Here is a 23,182-nt window from a genome sequence, read left to right on the forward strand (position 1 = left end):
ATTCTTTCGTCACGTTGTCGTAATGTTTACACCGTTTTATATTAGTCGTTACATAAAGTTTTATATATGGAAATGTGCGCAATTTCATGTAGAATACAACAGAAAATAGCTCATGGTTGTAGCTGTTATCAGTTTTGGAATATTTTCACATAAAACACAATAACTGCCAAAATTTCAACCTTCGGTCAACTTTAACTCGACCGAAATGGTCGAAAAATGCAATTGTAAGCTAAAACTCTTACATTCTAGTAATATTCAATCATTTACCTTCATTTTGCAATAAATTGGAAGTCTCTAGCACAATATTTCGATTTATGGTGAATTTTTGAAAAACATTTTCCTTACGTCCGCTCGGTAACTCGGCCGAACATCTCAGAAATTCTTTCGTCACGTTGTCGTAATGTTTGCACCATTTTATATTAGTCGGTACATAAACTTTTATATATGAAAATGTGTGCAATTTCATGTACAATACAACAGAAAATAACTCATGGTTGTAGCTTTTATCAGTTTTGAAATATTTTCATATAAATCACAATAAATAGAAAAAATTCTACTTTCGGTCAACTTTAACTCGAACGAAATGGTCGAAAACTGCAATTGTAAGCTAAAACACTTACAGTCTAGTAATATTCAATCAATTACCTTCAATTTTCAACAAACGGGAAGTCCTAGCACAATATTTCGATTTATGGTGAATTTTTGAAAAAACATTTTTTACGTCCGCATTTACAAATTCATGCATCATTTTGTGATAATATTTTCTGTGTTGTTGCTTTGATCGTTTTACAATTTGTTATATACCAAAATCATCGCAATTTAGTGTACAATACAAAGAAAAAAATAACCCGTTAGCTTTAACCGTTTTGCTCACAGCGATTTTTGTATAAAATTATATATGAAAATTTTTTTTGTGGTCATATATTTCAATATTTATATATGATAATGATATTTTTTCATTTCTGATGGTTGCATACTAAAGTTCAGGCAATGACAAAAAAGGAGCCAAAATGAACTCTTAATGTTAAAAACTAAGCGTGCTGTGATTTTTTGAAAAAAAATTTTTTCCGGCGTTAGAGGGTTAATCCTTGTCTGTCACCTTTGCTGCAGGTAATTATTCATATTTAAGGTTTTAGCCTGATCCTCTGCCACAAGGATCAGGTAATAGCGATGGAATGGGCTCTACATCTGGAGGTTTGCAGCAGGCTGTGGAAGCTTTGGGGATTCCCCTTCATCAGCCTATTTGCAAACATGTAGAATTATCTTTCGCCAATTTATTGAGCTCCAGTTGAAGATCCTCTGGCATGAGTAGTGGATGCTGTGCAGTTAGACTATTCAGATCTGCACTGCTCTGCCATTTTCCCCTTTGCTATGATCTAGAAAGTCATCGGCAAGTTAGGCGACTGTGTAGGTTGTTGCATGACGTTAATTACCACTAGTAGCCAAGGAGGGCCTGGTTTCCAGGTATTCTTATGCAGCTGATAGATCTGCTCAGACTCTCTCCTGTTAGTTGTTCTTAAGTATCTCTCTTCAGCTCCTTTCAGACAGCTAGGCACCAACTGACAGAGCTCCCATCGTCCTCGCTCATGTGCCCGGCACCAGCCTACTAGTGTCTGGCACCAGTACCTCTTTAGTACTCGGCGCACGTCTTTGTTAAGAACACACTGTTGTTTTTTCTTGAGCACCAGTCTCCGATTGAATGCCTGGCTCCGGCTTTCAGGTGGCCATCGCCAGTCCCCAGTCACCAAGCGCCAACTCTTTAATATCAGACTCCCGCCTCTGGTCACCATACAGACCACTCACGAGCGCTTTGGCTCCCTTCAGTCTGTTCTTCCTTCTCCTATAGTTCAAGACAAGCCGATGTTGCTCCCTTTTTAGTGACAGTCAGTGTCTCAGAGCCCTGTCCTTTGCAGACAGGGACTTTTGTGTCCTGAATTTATGAGCTTGTTGAAGAAAGCTCCCACCTCTGTTGTTTTCTCCATCCTCCAAGAAGTCTCTCAGGGATTTAGAAGTTTGACTTTTGTTGAAAAGGGAGCAAGACAAGTGTCTTTAGGCTTTCCTCCCTCTGGTGCTTCAACAGAACTAGACCTTGTCGAAGATCTTGATAAGACTTTTGAGGTAAAAGGCTTTTTCTTGACTGGCAGCAGGAGCACAGGCTAAGAAAATAGAGGACTTCCTTGTGTTTACCAAGAGACATTGCCTCAGATTGTCTCTTAGTCCTGTGCTGTGTGGACAAGGACAGTTGAGATGGTTTTTAGAGATTTCTGCTCTTTCTTTGGAATCCCAAGAAGAGAGAGCACTGGTGCTCCTCTTCTACTGTGAGAGCCACTCAGTCGCAATCAGCCCCGTTATTTTCGCCTACAGACCTACATCAGCTCTTCCTCAAAACACACTCTGTCACAAGAGTCAGCGTTTTGGATGTGTCTCAACTCACGGAATTTTGGGCTTTTTGTCTGCCAAGAGAATCACAGCTACTTTCAGACAGTGCTAATTTCTAGCCCCTATTTTCTTCATACTCAGAACATTAGTGGGTGAGTCTAGACACTCATATGAGAGTTTTGCAATTTTTCCTCTAGTTTTCATCTCCAGTTCTGATTTTTTTGAAAGATACAGTAAGCACCGTAACGTTTTTTGGTTCTTCATGGCCACTGAAGATACACGCAGATGACGGTTGCCATTCTCCGCTTCCTGTCAAGCGGTAAGGAGGCTAGCTTCATCTCACAGCCTTCCTGCAGTTTCGCTGTGGTTCCCTCTGTCTTTTCCTCGGTCCGACTTCCTTTGTAATGGCGGTAACCTCTCTCCTGAGCTTTCTTTCGTTGAAAGACCTTACTTGGACTCCAAGCAAAAAGAGAAAGCGCCATGAACCCTCTTGGACCAGCACTTTCTAGCTGTGCCCATTCCCAAATGCCTGGAATCAACTTCCGAGCTACTGGCACCTGATGCCAATTCTCAACGCCTGTTCGAGAGTGCTTGTCACTATCTAGCCAGTACTAGGCTCCTATTGCTGAACGCCTAGCACCCACTCAAGGACTATTTTTTCTGTTTAAAGGATTTTGTCTGACTGCAGAAGAATTTGTCATTCCTGGTTTTGGACAAGGACACTACTATCCCATGCCCAAGTTTTTGTGTCTTGTGGACTCTTCAAGCTTTTTATAAGCATGCCAGATATTAGTTTCCACCACGTACAGTCCCGCATATGTTTTTGGTCTGTGTGAAGTGTCGTCAAGTCCATGCAAGGCATTATCAGTCCAGATAAGAAGTCGAGCCCACACGGATGTCCACGTGTCTGCTCGGCTGTCAAGAATAAACAGGGTCGGCAACTATTCTGCACAGTTGTCTGTGAGTCTGCATGATGATCTGCAAGTTTGCTCAGTTGCTTGCTTGTCCGCAGGGTAGCTAGCTAGCCTGCATGGCCCATAGCTCCCTTTTTCTCTCCGAACAAAGAACAAAGTTCAAGACAGAGATGTACCAGACAGTCCTGTCATCCATTCTCCAGGGCAATTGGATGGAGACCTTGGATATGCAAGATACTTTCTTCCATGTCCACGTCCAGACTTAGGAGAGTATCTCAGGTCCATTTTATGAGACAGCATCTTCCAGTTTTAGGACCTAGGCTTCAGCCTCTACAGCACAAGTCTTCGCTCGAGTCCTCACTCCTCTTACATTTGGCTTCATTTTCTGGCCACGAATGTCAGTTTTTCCTGGATGACTGACTTCTCCGATTCACTTTGAAGGAAAAATGTTCAAAGGTTTTGAACACAAGACCAACTGTGACAGAAACACAGCCGGACACTGTTGTTTTTTCCCAAAGCCCCAGGTTTAAGTCGGACCTGCAGTGGTGGCTGTTCAAACTAACTTTCAGAGTGGAAGTTCCTTCACCCTCTGAGGCTAGACTTAGACTTCTTCTCAACACCTTGATCTAGGTTGGGGAGCCCGCTTGGTAAACTGGGAAGTTTTCGGGACATGTCCCAGGAAGAACAGAGCCTTCACATCCATATCAGAGAGCTGAAAGCGATTCGCTTATGGCTTCAGTGCTTTTTGACCCTAGTTCACTCCTAGACTGTGGTAAGCCATTTAGACTAGACCATAGTCCTAATGTTTATTACGTTAGCAAGGAGACTCTCTCTCATTCTCTCTCCATCAAACTGCAAGAGAACTTCTACTGTGGACGATGAAAATCAAGTTTTCTAGTCTCTCGATTTATTCAGGCCAGCTAATAAGTTCTGGCGGACGAACTGAGTAGTCAGAAGTTTGTTCTTACCACCGAGTGGACCTTGAATGCCCTGGTCTGTCAGGATCTGTGGAATCTATGGGGCAGGCCGACATTGGACCTGTTTGCCACCTTAACCCTTAAACGCCGAGCCTCTATTTACAAAAGTGTCTGCTGTATGCCGGCGGCGTTCGGGAGTTAGCGCCAAAGCAGAAAAATTTTTTTTTCAAAAAATCACAGCACGCTTAGTTTTTAACATTAAGAGTTCATTTTTGGCTCCTTTTTTTTGTCATTGCCTGAAGTTTAGTATGCAACAATCAGAAATGAAAACAAATGTCATTATCATATATAAATATTGAAATATATGACCACAAAAAAAATTTCATATAATTGTATACAAATCGCGCTGTGAGCAAAACGGTTAAAGCTAATGAGTTATTTTTTTTTCTTTGTATTGTACACTAAATTGCGATGATTTTTGTATATAACAAATTGTAAAATGATCAAAGCAACACAGAGAAAATATTATCACAAAATGATGCATGAATTCGTAACGCGCAGACGTAAAAAAGTTTTTTTCAAAAATTCACCATAAATCGAAATATTGTGCTAGAAACTTCCCGTTTGTTGCAAAATGAAGCTAATTGATTGAATATTACTAGACTGTAAGTGTTTTAGCTTACAGTTGCAGTTTTTTACCATTTCGGTCGAATTAAAGTTGACCAAAGGTCAAATTTTTTTTATTTATCGTGATTTATATGAAAATATTTCAAAATTGATAAAAGCTACAACCATGAGTTATTTTTCGTTGTATTCTACATCAAATTGTGCACATTTATATATATAAAACTTTATGTAACGACTAATATAAAATGGTGCAAACATTATGACAAAGTGACGAAAGAATTTCTGAGATGTTCGGCCGAAGTTACCGTGCAGATGTAAGGAAAAAGTTTTTTTCAAAAATTCACCATAAATCGAAATATTGTGCTAGAGACTTCCAATTTGTTGCAAAATGAAGGTAAATGATAGAATATTACTAGAATATAAGAATTTTAGCTTACAATTTCATTTTTCGACCATTTCGGTCGAGTCAAAGTTGACCGAAGGTTGAAATTTTGGCACTTATCGTGATTTATATGAAAATATTTCAAAACTGATCAAAGCTACAACCATGAGTTATTATTTGTTGCATTCTATGTGAAATTGCGCACATTTTCATATGTAAAACTTTATGTAACAACTAATATAAAACGGTGCAAACATTACGACAAAGTGACAAAAGAATTTCTGAGATGTTCGGCCGAGTTACAGCGGACGTAAGGAAAAAAGTTTTTTTTTTTTTTTTTTTTTTTTTTTTTTTTTTTTTTTTTCAAATTCACCATAAATCGAAATATTGTGCTAGACTTCCAATTTGTTGCAAAATGAAGGTAAATGATTGAATATTACTAGAATGTAAGAGTTTTAGCTTACAATTGCGTTTTTCAACCATTTCGGTCGAGTCAAAGTTGACTAAAGGTTGAAATTTTGGCACTTATCGCGATTTATATGAAAATATTTCAAAACTGATAAAAGCTACAACCATGAGTTATTTCTGGATCGGGGTCCCGTGTCAGCCGAGGGACGTGTCTCCCTGATTCCTCCTGTTTGAATAGTGGCCTCCGGCCTTGCACAACTGTCAAGTGCTTATTGAAATCAGTTACTCTCCAGCTTTCCCCTCCGGCCTCAGTATTCCACACCGTCACCTCTCTGGGCGGGTGGGGTGGATATTTTTTGGCCCCATGAAGTACATGGAACTTAGTCAGTCACTTTCCGGCAGTTCCATATCAACGCTTTGGAGGGCTGTGGCAGTCTTCCTGTCCTTGGGAAACTTCTTCCTCCCAAGAGGTTTCATTTAGGCTGGTTCTGAACAAAACAGCAATAGTGCGCTGCATGTAAACAAGTGGGTTCGAACTCGAGTTGCTTCATTCAGGTTATGGTTCATTCTTCTCCATAACCAACAGACACAAGTGCCTCTGTCTGCCACCCTTCTCGTAGGGGTCCAAAAGGTCACTACTTTTTCCCTATCCAGGGCCTCCCCCCTGGTGTCGGAATAGTCCTGAGACGGAGTGTCATTCAGGTAGTCTTGTGACCTTTTCCTGGACCTGGAAGTAGGTCTGTTTGCAACCCAATTCAGCCACAAACTATCAAGCTGTCACAACTGGTATAAACTCAGCCTGCGTCAGCCCCCTCAAAGTTCTGATACCCTGGCTTTGTGGTCTTTGTGAATCTTACAGTTTAGGAGGAAACTGATCTTGGTCCTGTTATTACTGTTTTCCTAAAATCAGTCAAGGGATCCTACTCTACTGCAGTATGGTTCTGCAGTTAAGTAACTAGCACTCTTCACATAGTTTTCGAAGCTACAGTAATGATGCGACCGCATTGGCCCCGAGGAAAGTGTTTTGTTGGAACCAGACTCACAGGCTCTTAACTTTCATCCCTAAGGTCTGTGTTCATCTGAGACCAGTATTCCGTCCACATTCGGTTTCCTGGTCTTTGAGTAATGTATCAGAGCTAGCTTCGGTAACCAACAATCATCTTGTTCTTACCTTTCCTTGTTGGGGAAGACCCAAAATTTTTAATCAGCTTAGCTTCTAGTGTTAGTTTTCCTGTACTGTCTGCCCTGTCTAGCGGAACCAATCATTTTGGTTTCCCCTCATCAGGGGTAGTGTTGCCAATTCCTCACCCTAACTTTCTATCTACAGTTGAAGGTCCTCATTTTCGGTGGTCACCTTGGAAAGTACTCCCTTTACAAGGTCTGTTTCTGTGCCCAGTTTTCCCAGTTTTCTCTTTAAAGGCTTTTTTAGAGAAAGTATTTTCAGGACCTATTCAGGTTCAATTTTGTCAGATCCTCTCTTTTTTCATTAAAGAAAAAAATGGGGTAGAATTCTCCTAGTTTTCAACGCTGTCATTGATGAGTCTGCTATTAGGCAGAAAGTATTTTCTTAATATTGATTTTTATGTTTATAATTCGTACTGTAGTTAAGAGTAGGAATTTTATTAAATGATAGGATAAAAACTATTACTATTCAGGTTCAATTCTAAATGCTCATGATCTTAAAGAGGGGGTGACCACTTATGTACTCGTGATTGTGGAGACAAATTATTGATTTGCAAATCTGTTTGTTTCATTACATGAATTTAGAAAAATTCTAATGGACCTTATCCTCAATGTTCAGGGTAGAATTCTCCTAGTCACTCGCAATGAGAAGTTTTCAACAATATCCTCATCATGGAGGATTTAGAACTAGAGAGCTATTTAAGTCTTTAATAGCATAAGAATGATGTTTATTTCTCTGTTATTATTTCACCGCTGACACGATGTTCCAACATTTTCCATACCCGGGGCTGATCCAGAAAAAGGATTTTGACAAAGGAAAAATCTATTTCTGGGGAGGGGCCCGTGTCACCCAGTGACCCACCCTGTTTTTCATTCTCTCCCTCCCATGGTAAACATCATTCTAGTGGGGTGGGTGCTAACATGGAATGCAACTAGTGTTGCCTTGTGTACAGTCCGCGAGTAGTGCATGGGCTTGTATCGGCACCTCTCTTGTTGGGACTTTTGACATTGGGAATCTTTATAGGGCAGGGTCCCGTGATTGTGACAATCTCACCCTTTACCATATACGACTCCATTTCTTGAGCTTGCTCTGGGGTAGTAACCCCAGCTTTACATTTAGCTTTTCTCTGGTATATAGCAAACGGAATTACCTAGAAATAAGTGCTGAATGGATTATTTCACCGGGTGACACGGGCCCCTCCCCAGAAATAGATTTTTCCTTTGTCAAAATCCTTTTTTTTGTTGTATTCTACATGAAATTGCGCACATTTTCATATATAAAACTTTATGTAACGACTAATATAAAACGGTGCAAACATTACAACAAAGTGACAAAAGAATTTCTGAGATGTTCGGCCGAGTTACTGCGCGCAGACGTAAGGAAAAAGTTTTTTCAAAAATTCACCATAAATAAAAATATTGTGTTAGAGACTTCCAATATGTTGCAAAATGAAGGTAAATGATTGAATATTACTAGAATGTAAGAGTTTTAGCTTACAATTGCGTTTTTCGACCATTTCAGTCGAGTCAAAGTTGACCAAAGGTTGAAATTTTGGCACTTAGCGTGATTTATATGAAAATGTTTCCAAACTGATAAAAGCTACAACCATGGTTTTTTTTTTGTATTTTACATGAAATTGTGCACATTTTCATATATAAAACTTTATGTAACGGCTAATATAAAACGGTGCAAAAACTACGACAAAATGACGAAAGAATTTCTGAAATTTTCGGCTGAGTTAACGTGCGGACGTAAGGAAAAAGTTTTTTCAAAAATTAACCATAAATCAAAATATTGTGCTAGAGACTTCCAATTTGTTGCAAAATGAAGGTAAATGACTGATTACTACAAGAATGTAAGAGTTTTAGCTTACAATTGCATTTTTCTACCATTTCGGTCGAGTCAAAGTTGACCGAAGGGTGAAATTTTTTGTAGTCGACGTATGGTACGTCCACTTGTCACCCGACAGACAATTTTAGTCGACTTACAATACGTCCAGTCGGCATTTAAGGGTTAAGGAACCTTCGATTTCCTCTCTTTAGTTCTCCAGCCCCAGACCCTCTAGCATAGGCAGCAGACTTCATGCTGCAAGTTCAGACCAATTTAGACCCCTATGTCTTTCCACCCTTCAACATAGACAAGGAAGTGCTGAACAAGCTTCAGGCTCATCGCAACATTACGATGACCGTCATAGCCCTGTTCTTCTGATTCATGAAATAATGATTTCCGAACCTGCCACGGTTGTTGGTGGACTCTCCAGGGCTCCTTCCCCAATCCATGTCTACTCAGTCAACCTCACTTCAAGAGATACCACCAAGGGTGGCTCCCTTTTGTCCGGATGGGCCTCAGTCTGTCCGGAAGCCTGTTGGAACGAAGGGTTTTTTCTAGACATACTATAGGGACTATTGCAAATACAGACATCAATCTTCTAGCTCCATTGACCAGAATAAGTGAGCTATTTTCTGTAGCTGGTGTCTCAGACTCTACATCTCTCCTTTCGAGACATCTGTGACCCAAATTACGGATTGCCTCTTTTATCTGAGATCTAGAATCTCTCGTATTCCTCCATTAAAGAGTGTTGAGCTACGTTTAACTCAGTTTTTAAGCAACTTCATCAAGTCCTTTGACTAGTCCAAGCAAGGAAGGCAATCTGGTCTCCTGGAACCTGGGTGTAGTGTTAAAGTGACTGACAGGTCCCCCTCTTGATTTACTACGCTCCTCTTCTTGGAAAAGACGTTACCTGGATGGCTATCTTCCTGGTGATCTTGGCTTCTGCTAAAACGTTTTAGTGAGACCCAAGCCATCATTCTAGAGTAGGTCTTTATCATAAGGAGATGCAGTTTGTTCGTTTACCCTTGGATTTTAGCCAAGTACAATGACCTGTCCAAGATCTGTATCCATTCTCTCTCCCTTAAGAACTTAACAGACATCCTTGGCTCTGAGGAAGAAGAGAGAGCCCTCTTTCCAGTAGGAGTTTTCAGGTATTACCTGAGCAGCATCGGAAGAGAGAGGGCCATCCATAACCTATAGTGTTTTAGCAAGGACCCATTTCGACCTCTGACTAAGAACGCATTGTCCTTCATCCTAAATGGACTTTATTTCTGAGACACCTCTCAGATTCAGGAGAGCATTTTTCCTACTTAAAGTGAAAGTTAAGGATGTCAGAGCAGCTTCTACCTCATTAGCTTGCAGGCACAATATGTCCCTTACTTCCATTCTGCAATTGACCTACTATTTTTAATGAAAGTTAAAACAGTGTCAAAATTTTGCAGTACCTTGCGACCATTATTAGTAACTGGCATGCTATCGTGGGAGGAAGCACAGGATTTTCTCCTGCTATCTCTTCACCTTGTAGTAAAGTAAGGTGTCGTGTTTTGGGGAGCCGGGGGGTACAATGTACCTGGAGCACCTACCGCTCTTAGTGAATGGGTTGTGGTTTTATTTCAGAGTAGGTTACAGTATTGTCTGGTTGTTTTTTATATTGATATTGCGCCCAGGGCAAGGAGACCTATTGACGCTTTGCTAGCCAACAAAATACTCCTTCACTGCAAAGCTCCCGCTTAATTAGAGGAGCTCTACGGTATACCACCACACCACTACAGTTTAAGATGAGCGCCAACCAGAAGCAGTACAGTATTCTCCTGCAGAAGCTCTCTTAACTGATAAGGTAACGACAAGCATTGCTTTTAATACTAGCAACTTTTCAATTTCAAATTTATTACATGACTTAATGTTTTGGAGTGGATTATATCCATGTATCCCACCTCCTGTCAGTGTGGAATCAGCTACTGTACATAATTACTTGGTAAGTTAATTTTATTATAAAAATAGCATTTTTATAATAAAATTAGGTTTTATATATACTGTACTTACCAAGTAATTACAAAATCAGAACCCACCCTCTTCCCCTCTGATGGACATGAGGCACAAACAGAATGAGGTTGTCTGCTAAGTCGTTCCTGGCATTCCCGTTAGTGGGCTGGACTAGTCAACTGTATTGAACAATTGAAGCGCTACTGTGAATTTTGAATTTGAGCTGCCGTGCAAGTTAGAAACTATAGCTATGTAATTACTTGGTAAGTATGTATAAAACTGAATTTTATTATAAAAATAACATTTTTTTTACATCATAATTTCAGGGAAAAAATTGTTCTTACCTAAAGTTATTGAACTATCCTGAATCAGAGTAATAGTTGCTTGCTTTTGTTTCCTCTACAGTAGTTAGAAAGCCAGTCAAGTTATGGGAAGCTTGGAGGTACACAATGTTTGTACTGGAGGGTACCTTCATATCCTTGGGTGGCTTTTAGCTTGTTGTATATTTGTCATTCCTCTGTGGTGTCATGGCACAGGACTCCTTCCCCACCCTACTACTTACAGTTTAAGGAGGCATCATCCTTGAGACCTCAAGCACCTTGTACTGAGGTTCTCATCCTGATGTACAATCTTCCATGGTAGCAGTAGCAGCATATGGATTTTTACATCAGTTAAGCAAACACTATTAGCTATATTTAATTATAGTAAAGACTAACTCTTATAGGTATAGCTAATTTTACATTGCCCACCACTTCATAAATGTGGGAATCAGCGAATAGCTAAAATCTGCGAATACTTGACACCTTTTACAATTTATTATGCTAACCACACTGCTTTGGGCTCACACAACAGACAGTAAAGAATTCATCAAGTGCCTAGTCCTTATAGGGAAAACCTTGTGTAAATATTTATGATGTTAGCCATTTTTTCCTCAGTGCCCTAATAATACAGTACAGTATGTGGAATTCAGGAAAAGTGGATGACATAGAGTAGTCGTAGGTTAGATCTCAACATTTACTTAATCCTTTTTGCATTAAAACTTACCACAACTGAACTGTACTCCTTACATTATAGTGGATTTGTTTTAAAAGCTTATGTGATATTGAAACTTACTTTTTTACAGGTGAGAAAAGCGATAACAAATTATCTCCAAATTATGTCCCATGCATCTTCAGTCACACAACTATCACTGAGAAGAGAAAACTCTTGAAGCTTTTTGACATTCATAATAGGGAAGTTGGTAAGTTCTTTGCATTGTTTATTAAAGTAATGTCTCATTTTGTTGCTTTAGGGCTTGAGGTTTTGTAAATAACCTAAGAAGGAATTGCAATGTACTTTTACTTGAACAAATGCAGAGTGAGAGGCCATGGCTACTGTAACAGGCATCTCTGTAGTAGGTATTTCCGAGGGAATATAACCTAACCAGACTTAGTATTATCTAACCTAACCTTGAATACCATGCCCCAATCTGACCAGGGAGGCTCTTGTGCCCCTTGGAACCCCCCTTCCCCACAAGTAAGTCATGACTCCTCACTCTGCATTCTACCCCTTTTGCTTTGTGCATGTGTTTTGAAAAGGAATATGTAGTTTGTTTGTTTTATCATGCTCATCACTTTAGATAGCCTTCAGTGTACATCAATTTTTTTTTAGATATGCTCCAAAAAACAGGTTTTGACATAGAAAAAACCTGTTTTTGGTAGTCGTTGTTGAGTCTTCAAGGAGTTACTCCCCACAGTGTGCCAGCACTCCATGGTGGCTAGATTATAATCATCAAAGAAATGTTTTTCTAGCCTGGTCTTGTAGCTGGGTATTGTGTAGTAATGAAAACGCTATGACATAATAAAGTATAGTGGACTCAAAGATAAGTTTTCCTACTTCAAAAACTGCAGAAGTGAGTACCACACCCCCCAGTGAATAGCTGAAATCCACGAATACTTAAAACCCCTCTAACTGGTATAAAAAGTACAAATTCTGAACTAATGCATATTAGGCAAATCGAATGGCTGTCCAAAATAGAAAGGATACGTACAGTGAGCTGGAAGATATTCACCATGAATTTCAAATAAGTGGCATTCATTATACTTATTAAAGGAAAAATCAATTAAGGAAAAGCAAAAACTGGTCAAGTTCCAGGGAGCAAAGTCAGCATACCTGTTCAGTACACACTTGATGTCACCATGTTCTGTCAGTACAGGGATGTTCGGAAAGGAAGCTGGATTCTGTATATTTTTTAGTGTATCTGGAAAAGGGAGTTGACACACCAGAAGGCAGTAGAAAATGTGGGTTTTTAGTGCCACAAAGTTATATCATTAACATGCATTACCATATTCTGTTCTTTATTCAATTTCCTCTTTTAGGCTATTGATACTGTACAGTATACTGTATACATAAACTGAAGCAATTTAAAGTCTTGATTACAAGAAAATGTTAGACTAATGCTGTTGCTTACACAGTTTGGGCTACAATGATTGCATCAGTGTTGTGCTGATTTGCAGACTTTTTGGGCATTCCTCATACAAAATAATATAACAATGTAAATTTTGTTTAAAAATAATTTTTTATAGTTCAAGCCATCTACTTTACATAGCCTTTTTTATAGTTCAAGCCATCTACTTTACATAGCCTTATTATGCATTAATACAGTACATTGTCCAAACATTTCACAGCGGAAGAATAAGAATCCATCCAGTTTCCACAGAGCTGGTGATACATCCAGACTCCAAAGTACCTGTGTATTTCTGAACTTAGCCAAGAAAAGGGATAGAGAGGAGGGAAGTTCTTGTAAAGTTTTGGGTTTATATTAAAAAATAATTAATTTTATTTATAAAAATATATACAGTATATATTTGTTGTAACACAACCTGAAGACTTTATATAGCATTAGTGGATGCTTAGGTAGCAAGGCTTCTTACAACTTCCAGTTACTGAACCAGGGGACTTGGAGCATGACAAACAATTGGAGTTAGGAACTGTCATCAACAGATCTGGGGACGTAAGTTCATAGAATTATGGCTCAGTCACACATTTACAATTCAAGGACACTCGTGTCATAATGGTTGGTTTTCGTGATCATCGCCATCATTCGTGTGCCTGGGGCTGCCAGAGAAAAAATTGCAGCGACTCGGTCACACATTTGCAATTCAAGGAATCTCAGTGCATTACTGCCAAAATTTTGCTAATTATGACATCATTACACTGCAATTACAGTAAACCACCTTACTCACACCCTTTGCAGACTCATATATTCACAGATTTCTCTATGGAATGTATCTACCAATATTTGCGGAAAATTCGCCCATTCACAGTATTTTTCACTGACCATCTGATTCCTAGTCATTTCCTCCTCCACTGCCTCAGTTATCCCCTTACGGTCATTTCAGTCAGACTTGCCTTGACTTCTCACCTGGCTGTGTTATCCATGTATTTGTCTAAATGACACATTTAAGTTATAAGGCTTTCAATATTGTAATTATTTTGTTTATGTATTTTTCACATTGTCATGTTAATTTTAAGAACATCAAATTATTGTTATTGTTACCCAAAAGTTTTTTGGACCTTCGGTCTTCTGTTCCCTTAGAATTTTTGTTTTTAGTTTAAGAATTATGTTTATTTCTGAGAAATATTCACTAAAAATCTATTTCTGGAGAGGGGACCGTTTTCCCGATGACCCACCTCCATCATGTGTCATGTCCCTCCCATAGTAAACATCATTCTAGTTTTGCAATGAGCAGTGTTTTAAAGGTCCACGGGTGGTACATGGGTTTGTAACGTAAATGTTTTTTGACCTGGGATAAGGATAAAACTTTTCCCATAACGACTCCATCTGATGGAGCTCTATCTGGGGTAGTAACCCAGCATTTCATTTAGCTTTCTCTGGTATCTAGCAACGGAATTACCTAGAAATAAGTGCTGAATGGACTTTTTCATCGGGTGACACGTCCCCTCTCCAGAAATAGATTTTTCCTTCAAAAATCCCTTTTTCGCCTCATTTTCATGACTAAATGCACTTTTTGTAATAAAGCTTAAAATACCCAGGTAATGCATGAGTTACAATAATTCACCCTACGATAATTTGATTTTGCAATGGGGTAAGCAATTAATACCAATACAACAATATTATTTATAAAATATTTTTAAATTTTGCGCAGGCGCAGGCAGCAGCGTAATCAGGCAGTGAGAGAGACCAAATTACAATACACAACTTTTCCTCCATCTCTTTACCCCATCTTCTAGTTAAAAAAGTAAAAGAGAATGATAAATGTGTTGTTAGTAACGTTATACTCTTATGTAAATGTGTACTGTACAGCCATAAACAACCAACCAAGAAACTGTTGTTTTGCCTATAACCGAATCGGATGACAACAGCCGTTTACCTGGTATTTCAACCATCACACGGTAATAAACAATTACCGTACATTATGGTGCAAATGACGTTAAGTAGAATAGGACTGACGTATTTTTACATTATACCCATATTTGGTATGGATAAAAGATCGGCAAGGAAATATACTGCTAAATTTAAGCTGCAAGTTGTAGCTGAAGCTGAGAAAACAATGTTCAAGCTGCTAATGACTATTGTGACGAAGTGTCCAGTGTCTGTTCTTCAAATCAAACCTGATATCTAAGTGCTTGTCCCGGAGTCTAGTGCACCATTTATATATGGTGACCCCGGAGTGTCCAGTGTCTGTTCTTTAAATCAAACCTGGTATCTAAGTGCTTGATATTTGATTACCAAACTTACCATTTATTCAACAATTATAGTTACCTCACAAAAGCCAGACACCTGAACCTCATCACACATACAAGACGACTGATTTCTCTAAAGGCAACAGTGATCCCTTATAAACTTATCAATCATGAAAGAAAGCAGATTAAGTTCGTTAAACAGGTGTGAGGTAAAATCTAAGGGTCACTCCATTAACATTATAAAAGTTCAAGTATTTCTATTTATTTCATTTCCCTGGTTCGAGCTCACTTCAATTACTTGAAGGAAAACATCTCACTTACCACTCTATCTCTAATTCAGATCAAAATTACTGGTGGGTCAATGAATGAAACTCTGATATAATATTTTAAATATAAACATTTAGTTCTAAATTCAAAGATTATACATGACATTAACAGTCTCAGGGAAATATATTATTACTTGAAAGATTGGATTAAATCTGAATTAATCATGAGTCAAAATTAAATCAGAAATTAATTTATTAATTAATCAAAAAATTATCCAAGAAAGATTTAAACTGTTAAATAACAAAACTTGATTGAAAGGAAATATACTGTAAGTAAATTAATTCCCACGTGTTAAACAAAATAAGGCAAATAAATCAATCATATAGAAATGTGGATACAAAAGACACAGAAATATACTCTGCAAAAGATTAAATATCAAAAAATGTAAAGCAAAAATTAAGGCAATAGCAAACACATCACATATATGTATAAAAGAAAAATTCTTCAAAAGATAAAGCATAAAACATATAACACAAAAAAATATTAAAAAAGTGAAAAGGTATCTTTACATATAACCACTCTAAATATTTTTCTTAGTGCACTAGAAACCCACAATTATGTTTACAATACCTTGGTACCAAATTGCTTCGTGTTTTTAACCAGGCGCCGTTACACACACACTTAATAAAATACACTGTTCAGATAACTCAGACACATTTACTAAGGAATTAAACAGTTAAAGGATATGAGTGACCATCGTCTATCTAAATATCAATTACGTTAAAACAGGACATTCGTAAAATCCGAGAGCGAGAGCGAGAGAGAGAGAGAGAGAGACGCGGAGCGGAAAAATACAGCTCCTTTTCACAACGCTTTTTGGTCTCTGAGTGTGGGCCCCTTTTAGATGCAGAGGGCACAGTCTATGGGTGGAAAGAACAGGTCCCAGACGATGTTTTTATTTTAAAACTCTTTAAAATGATAATTAGAGACAAAGTGGAATTACAGTTAACACTAATATTTATCATTACATAGTTTCAGAACAAGAGAATCTCTAGTTATTATAATAAGAATGGAAAACATCACTTCTAATAACATTCCTGAACGACATTAGGCAACTTTTGTAATGGAATCTTCCACCCCACAATGTTTTTGATCGCGGCCCATAATGCCTTTGAACGCTAATGGAGTCATCTGAGAAGGTGATAGGAATGCATTACTTAAGCAGTTTTGAAAATTGGACTAACAAACGCGTCTCTATACAATGAACAACGACCTCAGTCTCTCTCAGCTCGACGCATACGTCGTCCTCTCAAACCATATAGCGTTTAATCATTTTACCTACGCTAACTCTTTTACGATATATGCGTATCTGAACACAAAATCATATTTATACAACAACTCACACATACACATGGGGAGATTACTGCATTATGAAAACCACAGCATAAGACTATACTGTAAATTATCGTGCATCGGCAACATGGGTGGAACTCGATCCTAATTAAAACTGAAGAGAAAGTATTTTAATCAAAACTATTGGGCATGAAAGAACACATTACTGTTATTTTTACGCCGATAAATGATAAATACGTGAAGCTCATATTATGATGAAATCAAGTGAAAATAGTGAACGGAATCTTGAATTTTTTTTACACAAATCAAATGCCCCCAAACGGCAGTCGTCAATCGTCATCTACTAACGAAAATAATAGATGATTAATTTCACAACGAGACGTATTTTAGCTATACAGTCATACCTCGAAATTTCGCGAGGTTAGGTTCCGGAGCCCCTCGTGCAAGGTGAATTTTCACGTAAGTTTGGCATGGTCTTTAAAAATGCTAATAAATGTTTATTTCCAGAGTTTAAGTACTAAATATGACCCTAATCATGCTCATTTAAAAGCTAACTTTTAAATGAACTAAAGATAGTGTAATTTTATTTAAAATTTAGCTTATTACCCTTAAAAAGGAATACAGTAAATGGTTGACATAAAAATTGAGTACTGCACAGTTTCATAATAGCGCATTTACAGTAGGTGCGACGATACTAATGTTACCCTAATTCATGGGATGCCGCTTTGTCACTTAGAGTAAAAGCCGCTTTCTTTGCGTCACTAGGCAAAACATCACAGTCAACAAAAGTACAATTCCATAAAACATCGAAAAACATGTACATAATGTTCGTGGAAGGTAGTACAGTACAGGTAAAATTCAATCAATTTAAAATTATATACTGTACAGGTAATGACGTACAGAGAATAATAAGGTGTAAACGAATGAGAGAGAGAGAGAGAGAGAGAGAGATACTGTAGTAAAGTAACTGTACTGCTTTTGTATCGTATTTATGCGCAAATATATAAATACAAATTTTCCATTCTGATTTTACACCTAAAAACACAAAAACTTAAAAATTATACACACTTTCTACAGGGGTATCATCTTTGAAAAATGCAGGGTATCACATCTTGTAAAAGTACACCAACTGAACGTGCTGTAATTACATGCACATACAGATTGCACCAGCACTTTTCTCCGAGGTGAACAGAGTAATTTTCAAAGAATGACACTTATACAACTCTTAGTTACATCTCTGATATTACATTAAAGAATTCATTTTATCAAATGAGTGCGACTGAACAACCTCATCTCAAGGTCATGTAAAGTCCTTGTGACAAAGACTTTGCAAATGGACATAATACTTGTATGATATTTATGTACAGAAATATAAATATAAATTTTCTATATCCATTTTACAGTTAAAAACATGAAAACTTATAAATTCCTTCAAACATTAAACAAGCATTTTCTGCAGGGGTATCATCTTTGAAAAGTGCAGTAACTTTGCAAATGGGTATCACATCTTGTAAAAGTACACTAAGTGAATGTGCTGAAATTACCTTTGCATCATATTTATGCATGTACAAAAATAAAAATAATACATTTTCGATACAGATTGTACACATGAAAGCATGAAATGCATTTTTCATAGAGATTTTACACATGAAAACATGAAATGCATTTTTCATAGAGATTTTGCACATTAAAACATCAAATGCATTTTTCATACAGATTTTACACATAGAAGCATGAAATGCATTTTTCATACAGATTTTACACATAAAGAACGAAATGCATTTTTCATACAGATTTTACACATAAAAGCATGAAAACTTGTAAATTACTTAAAAAAATTAAACACCCACTTCTGCAGGGTTTCTCGAGAATTTCGTGTGTGTCTGTGAAAAATCGCTATGCCCATTAGTTAGGTTCCAATGAAAAGTTCTTGTGTGTGAATTCACAAGAACTCAATCGTAAGATCGAAGTATTACTGTACTGTATTTCGACTTAAAAACACTTCATATAACAAAAAATAACCTTGCCCCATATATAAATAAAGTATCTATAGATACATTTATGCTAATTAGAAGCAAGAAAAGTTCTCTGAACTGAATTAAACATGGAGAAAGAAATGCCAGTAAACATTTCCAAACATTTCCAAACCAAAACGTGATCGCTATAATCGCAATTTATAATACAAAAGCAATATAGGAATATCTACAATATTATTGGATACAGTGAATTAAGGCACAACATTTTAAAAGATGTATATTCGTTATGTTGACGTTTGTATAATATGATATGTGAATGTAGAGTACAGTATAATGTAGGCTATGCTACTGTATATGTATACAATGTACCGTAGTGTAGGCTAAGCTAATTCTTCTTATTCAATTTCTCTTTGCACAGAATTATCATAAGTAACTTTGCATGAACCTCCAGAATTAGCTGATATTAATAATTACTATACCTTGTATGTATAGAGTATACTTTATTATACTGTAGGCTAGGCTACCATATATGTACTGTATACATGGTACCAAAAATCCTAGTGTAGGTTAGGCTATGTTTGAGATACGTTTTGGTATTTCTTACGTTTTTTCCAAGGAACGATGGTTTTTTTTGGAACCTAACCCCATCGTAAGTAGGATAATACCTGTATAAGCATTTTTAGTTTATTTTCTGCCAGTTTGAACTATCAAAATAGGGAGTTTCTAAGTGTTTTTAGGTTTCTAAGTTTTTGCTGGTTTTAGCTATTCGCGGGGGCATGTGGGTACGCATCCCCCACAAATACAGGGTGTTTACTGTACATGTCTTGAGTATTTGTAAGGTCCTGGAGATAAAAACAGAAAAATTGTAGGGGACCTCCATGAGGCAATACTGTATTTCAGATAGTGTATGCATCCTAATTCCTTTTGGAAGCCAGGGAAGTTTTTACTCCTTTAATTTTATGACCTCTTACCTCGATAGTATATGCTTGAGACACGAAAGGTACCATTTTAACCTCTCAGAACTACCAAAGCAAAGCTCATTTTCTAAAAGATTGATCTTTGTAAGCTGTACTTCCTCAAGGCTTTGAATGAACATAGGGAAAGAGCTTCTACACTACCTGTCTCGGCTGGGAGTGGAGGAATAATGAAGGATGATAGAACTTTTATGTTGAAAAGAAGTTTTGTGTCTCAGCCACATAGGATGGAGCAGAGGATAGACCATGCTGCCAAAATCTTGAAAGATTCTCAGTATTCCAGTTTTTTTATCAGTTGACAAAGAGAGGCTACTGTACGTATGTTTCTCATAAGGGAAATTGCTTTGCATATAGTCAAAGAAAAATCATCAGTGGAAAAGTCTTACTTGGTTGGGGGTCTGGTGGCTTAGGCCATTTGGTTGGGAGTCTGGTGGCTTAGGCCATTTGGTTGGGGGCCTGGTGGCTTAGGCCAAGTAAGTCATACTTCCAGTTTTGTTAGGATTATAATTTTATACCCATAATCTGCAACATGCACAAATTTCAGCTAAATTTTTTTTAAGGAATTCAACAACCACAGGAGATGCAGTCAATCCAGATAAAGTAGCACCATCTGCTCAAGCAACAAGGTTGTTTTTTCAAGGCCAAACCACATGTACTGTCTACACAATATATATATATATATATATATATATATATATATATATATATATATATATATATATATATATATATATATATATATATATATATATATATATATATATTTATATATATTTATATATATATATATATATTTCTGGATCGGGGTCCCGTGTCACCCGGTGAAATAGTCCATTCAGCACTTATTTCTAGGTAATTCCGTTGCTAGATACCAGAGAAAGCTAAATGAAATGCTGGAGTTACTACCCCAGAGCGAGCTCCACTAGATGGAGTCGTGTATGGAAAAGGGTGAACTACAAAACACGGAACCTTATCCTATAGAGATTCCCAATGTCAAAAGTCCCAACGAGAGGTGCCGATACAAGCCCATGCACTACTATTTACTGTATACAAGGCAACACTAGCCGCATTCCATTTTAGCACGTTTTTTCGTTCACACGTAATTTCGTTGTGATCCTTATTTTGTGCTCTATTTTGGATTTTTATGGCATCCTCGCAAGGTTCTTCTTCAATTACTTGAGTACCAGTGTTTTGTTGTTTTTAGGCGATTGAGGCTTCTTATTTTCCTTTAGTTTAATAATTAAAGGAATTTATAACGCCCGTCTCGATCTCCTCTCACGTCATCTCTTGACCTCTCTTGATCTTGGATCGGCATTTTTTGTTTTGTGTTTTTATTTGTATCCCTTTTATTTGGGATGTTTTACCAGTAATGATCCTAACTTTAGTGGGTTTGATTAATTTTTGTTTGTTCTGTACCCATTTACTACGAGAAGTGCTGTTTAGCGTTTAGGCTACAGCTACCCCCTCGGGCCCATTAAGCTTTATCATGGCTTCATTACGAGTGATTTTTATTACGAAGTGATGTTTAGCGTTTAGGCTACGAGCTACCCACTTGGGCCCATTCGCCTTTTATCATGGCTTCATTACGGGAGTGATGTTTAGCGTTTAGGCTACGAGCTACCCCCTCGGGCCCATTCGCTTTATCGTGGGCTTCATTACGAGAAATGTTGTTGAGCGTTTAGGCTACGAGCTTCCCCTCGAGCCCATTCGCCATTATCATGGCCTTATTATGCTTTATTTTTGTCACTCACTTCTCTTAGCCTTTGGGGATCTTATTTTCATTGGTACTGTTATGGTTTTTACTTTGTTTTCATGATTTTGTTTATTTTGTGAATTTTGTGTTCCCTTCCTGGTCAAGTGCTGTCTTGTTGTTTAGGCTCACGTGGTTCCCCCTCGGGCCTATTCAACTTTATTTTGGCTTTATTTTGTCTTGTTTTAGACTCACTTCTCTAAGTGTATGGGAACATGATTTTCATTGTTACATTTAATTTTTGACCTTGTGCTTGGATGCTTTTGAATTTTGTTAATTTTGGGATACTTTCTTTTAACTGGAGATCGGTCATGTCCCTTCACGTCCATGTTGTGTTGGGCCTGCCTATCCTCCTACATGTACCTTATAGACAATTTTTGTTTTATTATGATTTTTTTTTTTTTTTTTTTTTTTTTTTTTTTGAGTTATTGGTTAGCCTTTACCCCTCTCCTAGGCTTCCTTCCTTTACATCACCTCAGTTAGGTTAGCCTAGGGGTTGGCTGTAACACTTTTTCCCTTCGGGGAAAAATTTGTTAAGGAGGGGACGATCTCGATCTGTACGTATGAGTTTCATGTCGGTGATCTCGTTCTGTACATGTGTGTTTTATGTCTGGTGCTTCCCTTTGTTTGGTTTTGACTTGGATATATTGCCTACGTCCACCCTCTCCCTGTTTCGGCTTTTCACTTAGGCTAATGTTCCTAATAAGTTAAGCTGGAATAGCGAGGGTTTACCTGCGTAGCCTATCTTAGTTCAATCCTTCTTTGGGTTGCTTACCAATGGTGACCGGGAGTGCTCTCCCCACTCCTGTTCACATTTCTTTTACCGACTATATATATGTTATTTTGTGGTTTCGAGAGTCCCCTTCTCTCCCTTTTATCCTTTGCTCTCTCTCTCCCCTTGGTTTGTTTTCAAAGTTTGTTAACTTTCCAAGGCTTGAGAGCAATTATCCTTATTTTATGTCGTAGCCTAAATCCCCTCCCTCTGCATTGATTGATTGTCCTTCGGTGTGTCTGAGTTGGCACTCCACCTGGACCTGGAGGTGACCAGGAGTGCTCTCCCCACTCCTGTTCACACTCCTTTTATCTTTCTTTGCTCTCCTGGCCGTGAGAGTTTTGCCCTTCCTCTCTTTTTCTCTCGCTCTTGTCGTGCAAACACAGCTTACATAGCGAGGGGATCTATGAGAATCTCTGGGCGCCCGGGGAGTGCTGTCCCACCCCTGGTCGCTGCTTTGGGTTATCAACCTCCTGGCCTATCCTTCCCCCTTCCTTTTACGTCGACTATTTCCCTTCGTGGTGCTTCCTACATGTTCGCGCACCTCACTGTTGGGATCTCATACGAGGCCAGTTAGCGTTCTCCACCTAACTGTCTTCTGCTTTATTTACTTTAAAGCGTTCCCCTCCTTTTGCTACTACCTGTTCGGTGTTTCATTATCTTGTTGGGCGCTCTCCTTGCTTACTGCTACGGCGGTTTTAGTGTTTAGCGGTCGGCGTTTATTCCCCCACCGCTATCACCGTTCAGGATATCCTCCTCCGGGTTTTCCTCTCCCTGGCTC

General features: G+C 38.1%; 1 protein-coding gene across 3 annotated transcripts in view; it reads left to right on the plus strand.

Moving 5' to 3' along the window:
• The window catches only part of LOC136827951 (uncharacterized), a 505,229-nt gene that overhangs the window by 450,923 nt on the left and 31,124 nt on the right, over positions 1 to 23,182 (plus strand). For all 3 annotated transcript variants that reach the window (XM_067085508.1, XM_067085507.1, XM_067085506.1), the window contains exon 2: positions 11,747 to 11,863. Coding sequence is in view for 2 of the 3 variants with exons in the window: in XM_067085507.1 (XP_066941608.1) it covers positions 11,747 to 11,863 (117 nt within the window). In the remaining variant the exon portion in view is untranslated. The remainder of the gene's footprint in view (positions 1 to 11,746; positions 11,864 to 23,182) is intronic.

This window comes from Macrobrachium rosenbergii, chromosome 42 (genome assembly GCF_040412425.1).
Source record: "Macrobrachium rosenbergii isolate ZJJX-2024 chromosome 42, ASM4041242v1, whole genome shotgun sequence".
NCBI classification, from domain to species: domain Eukaryota; kingdom Metazoa; phylum Arthropoda; class Malacostraca; order Decapoda; family Palaemonidae; genus Macrobrachium; species Macrobrachium rosenbergii.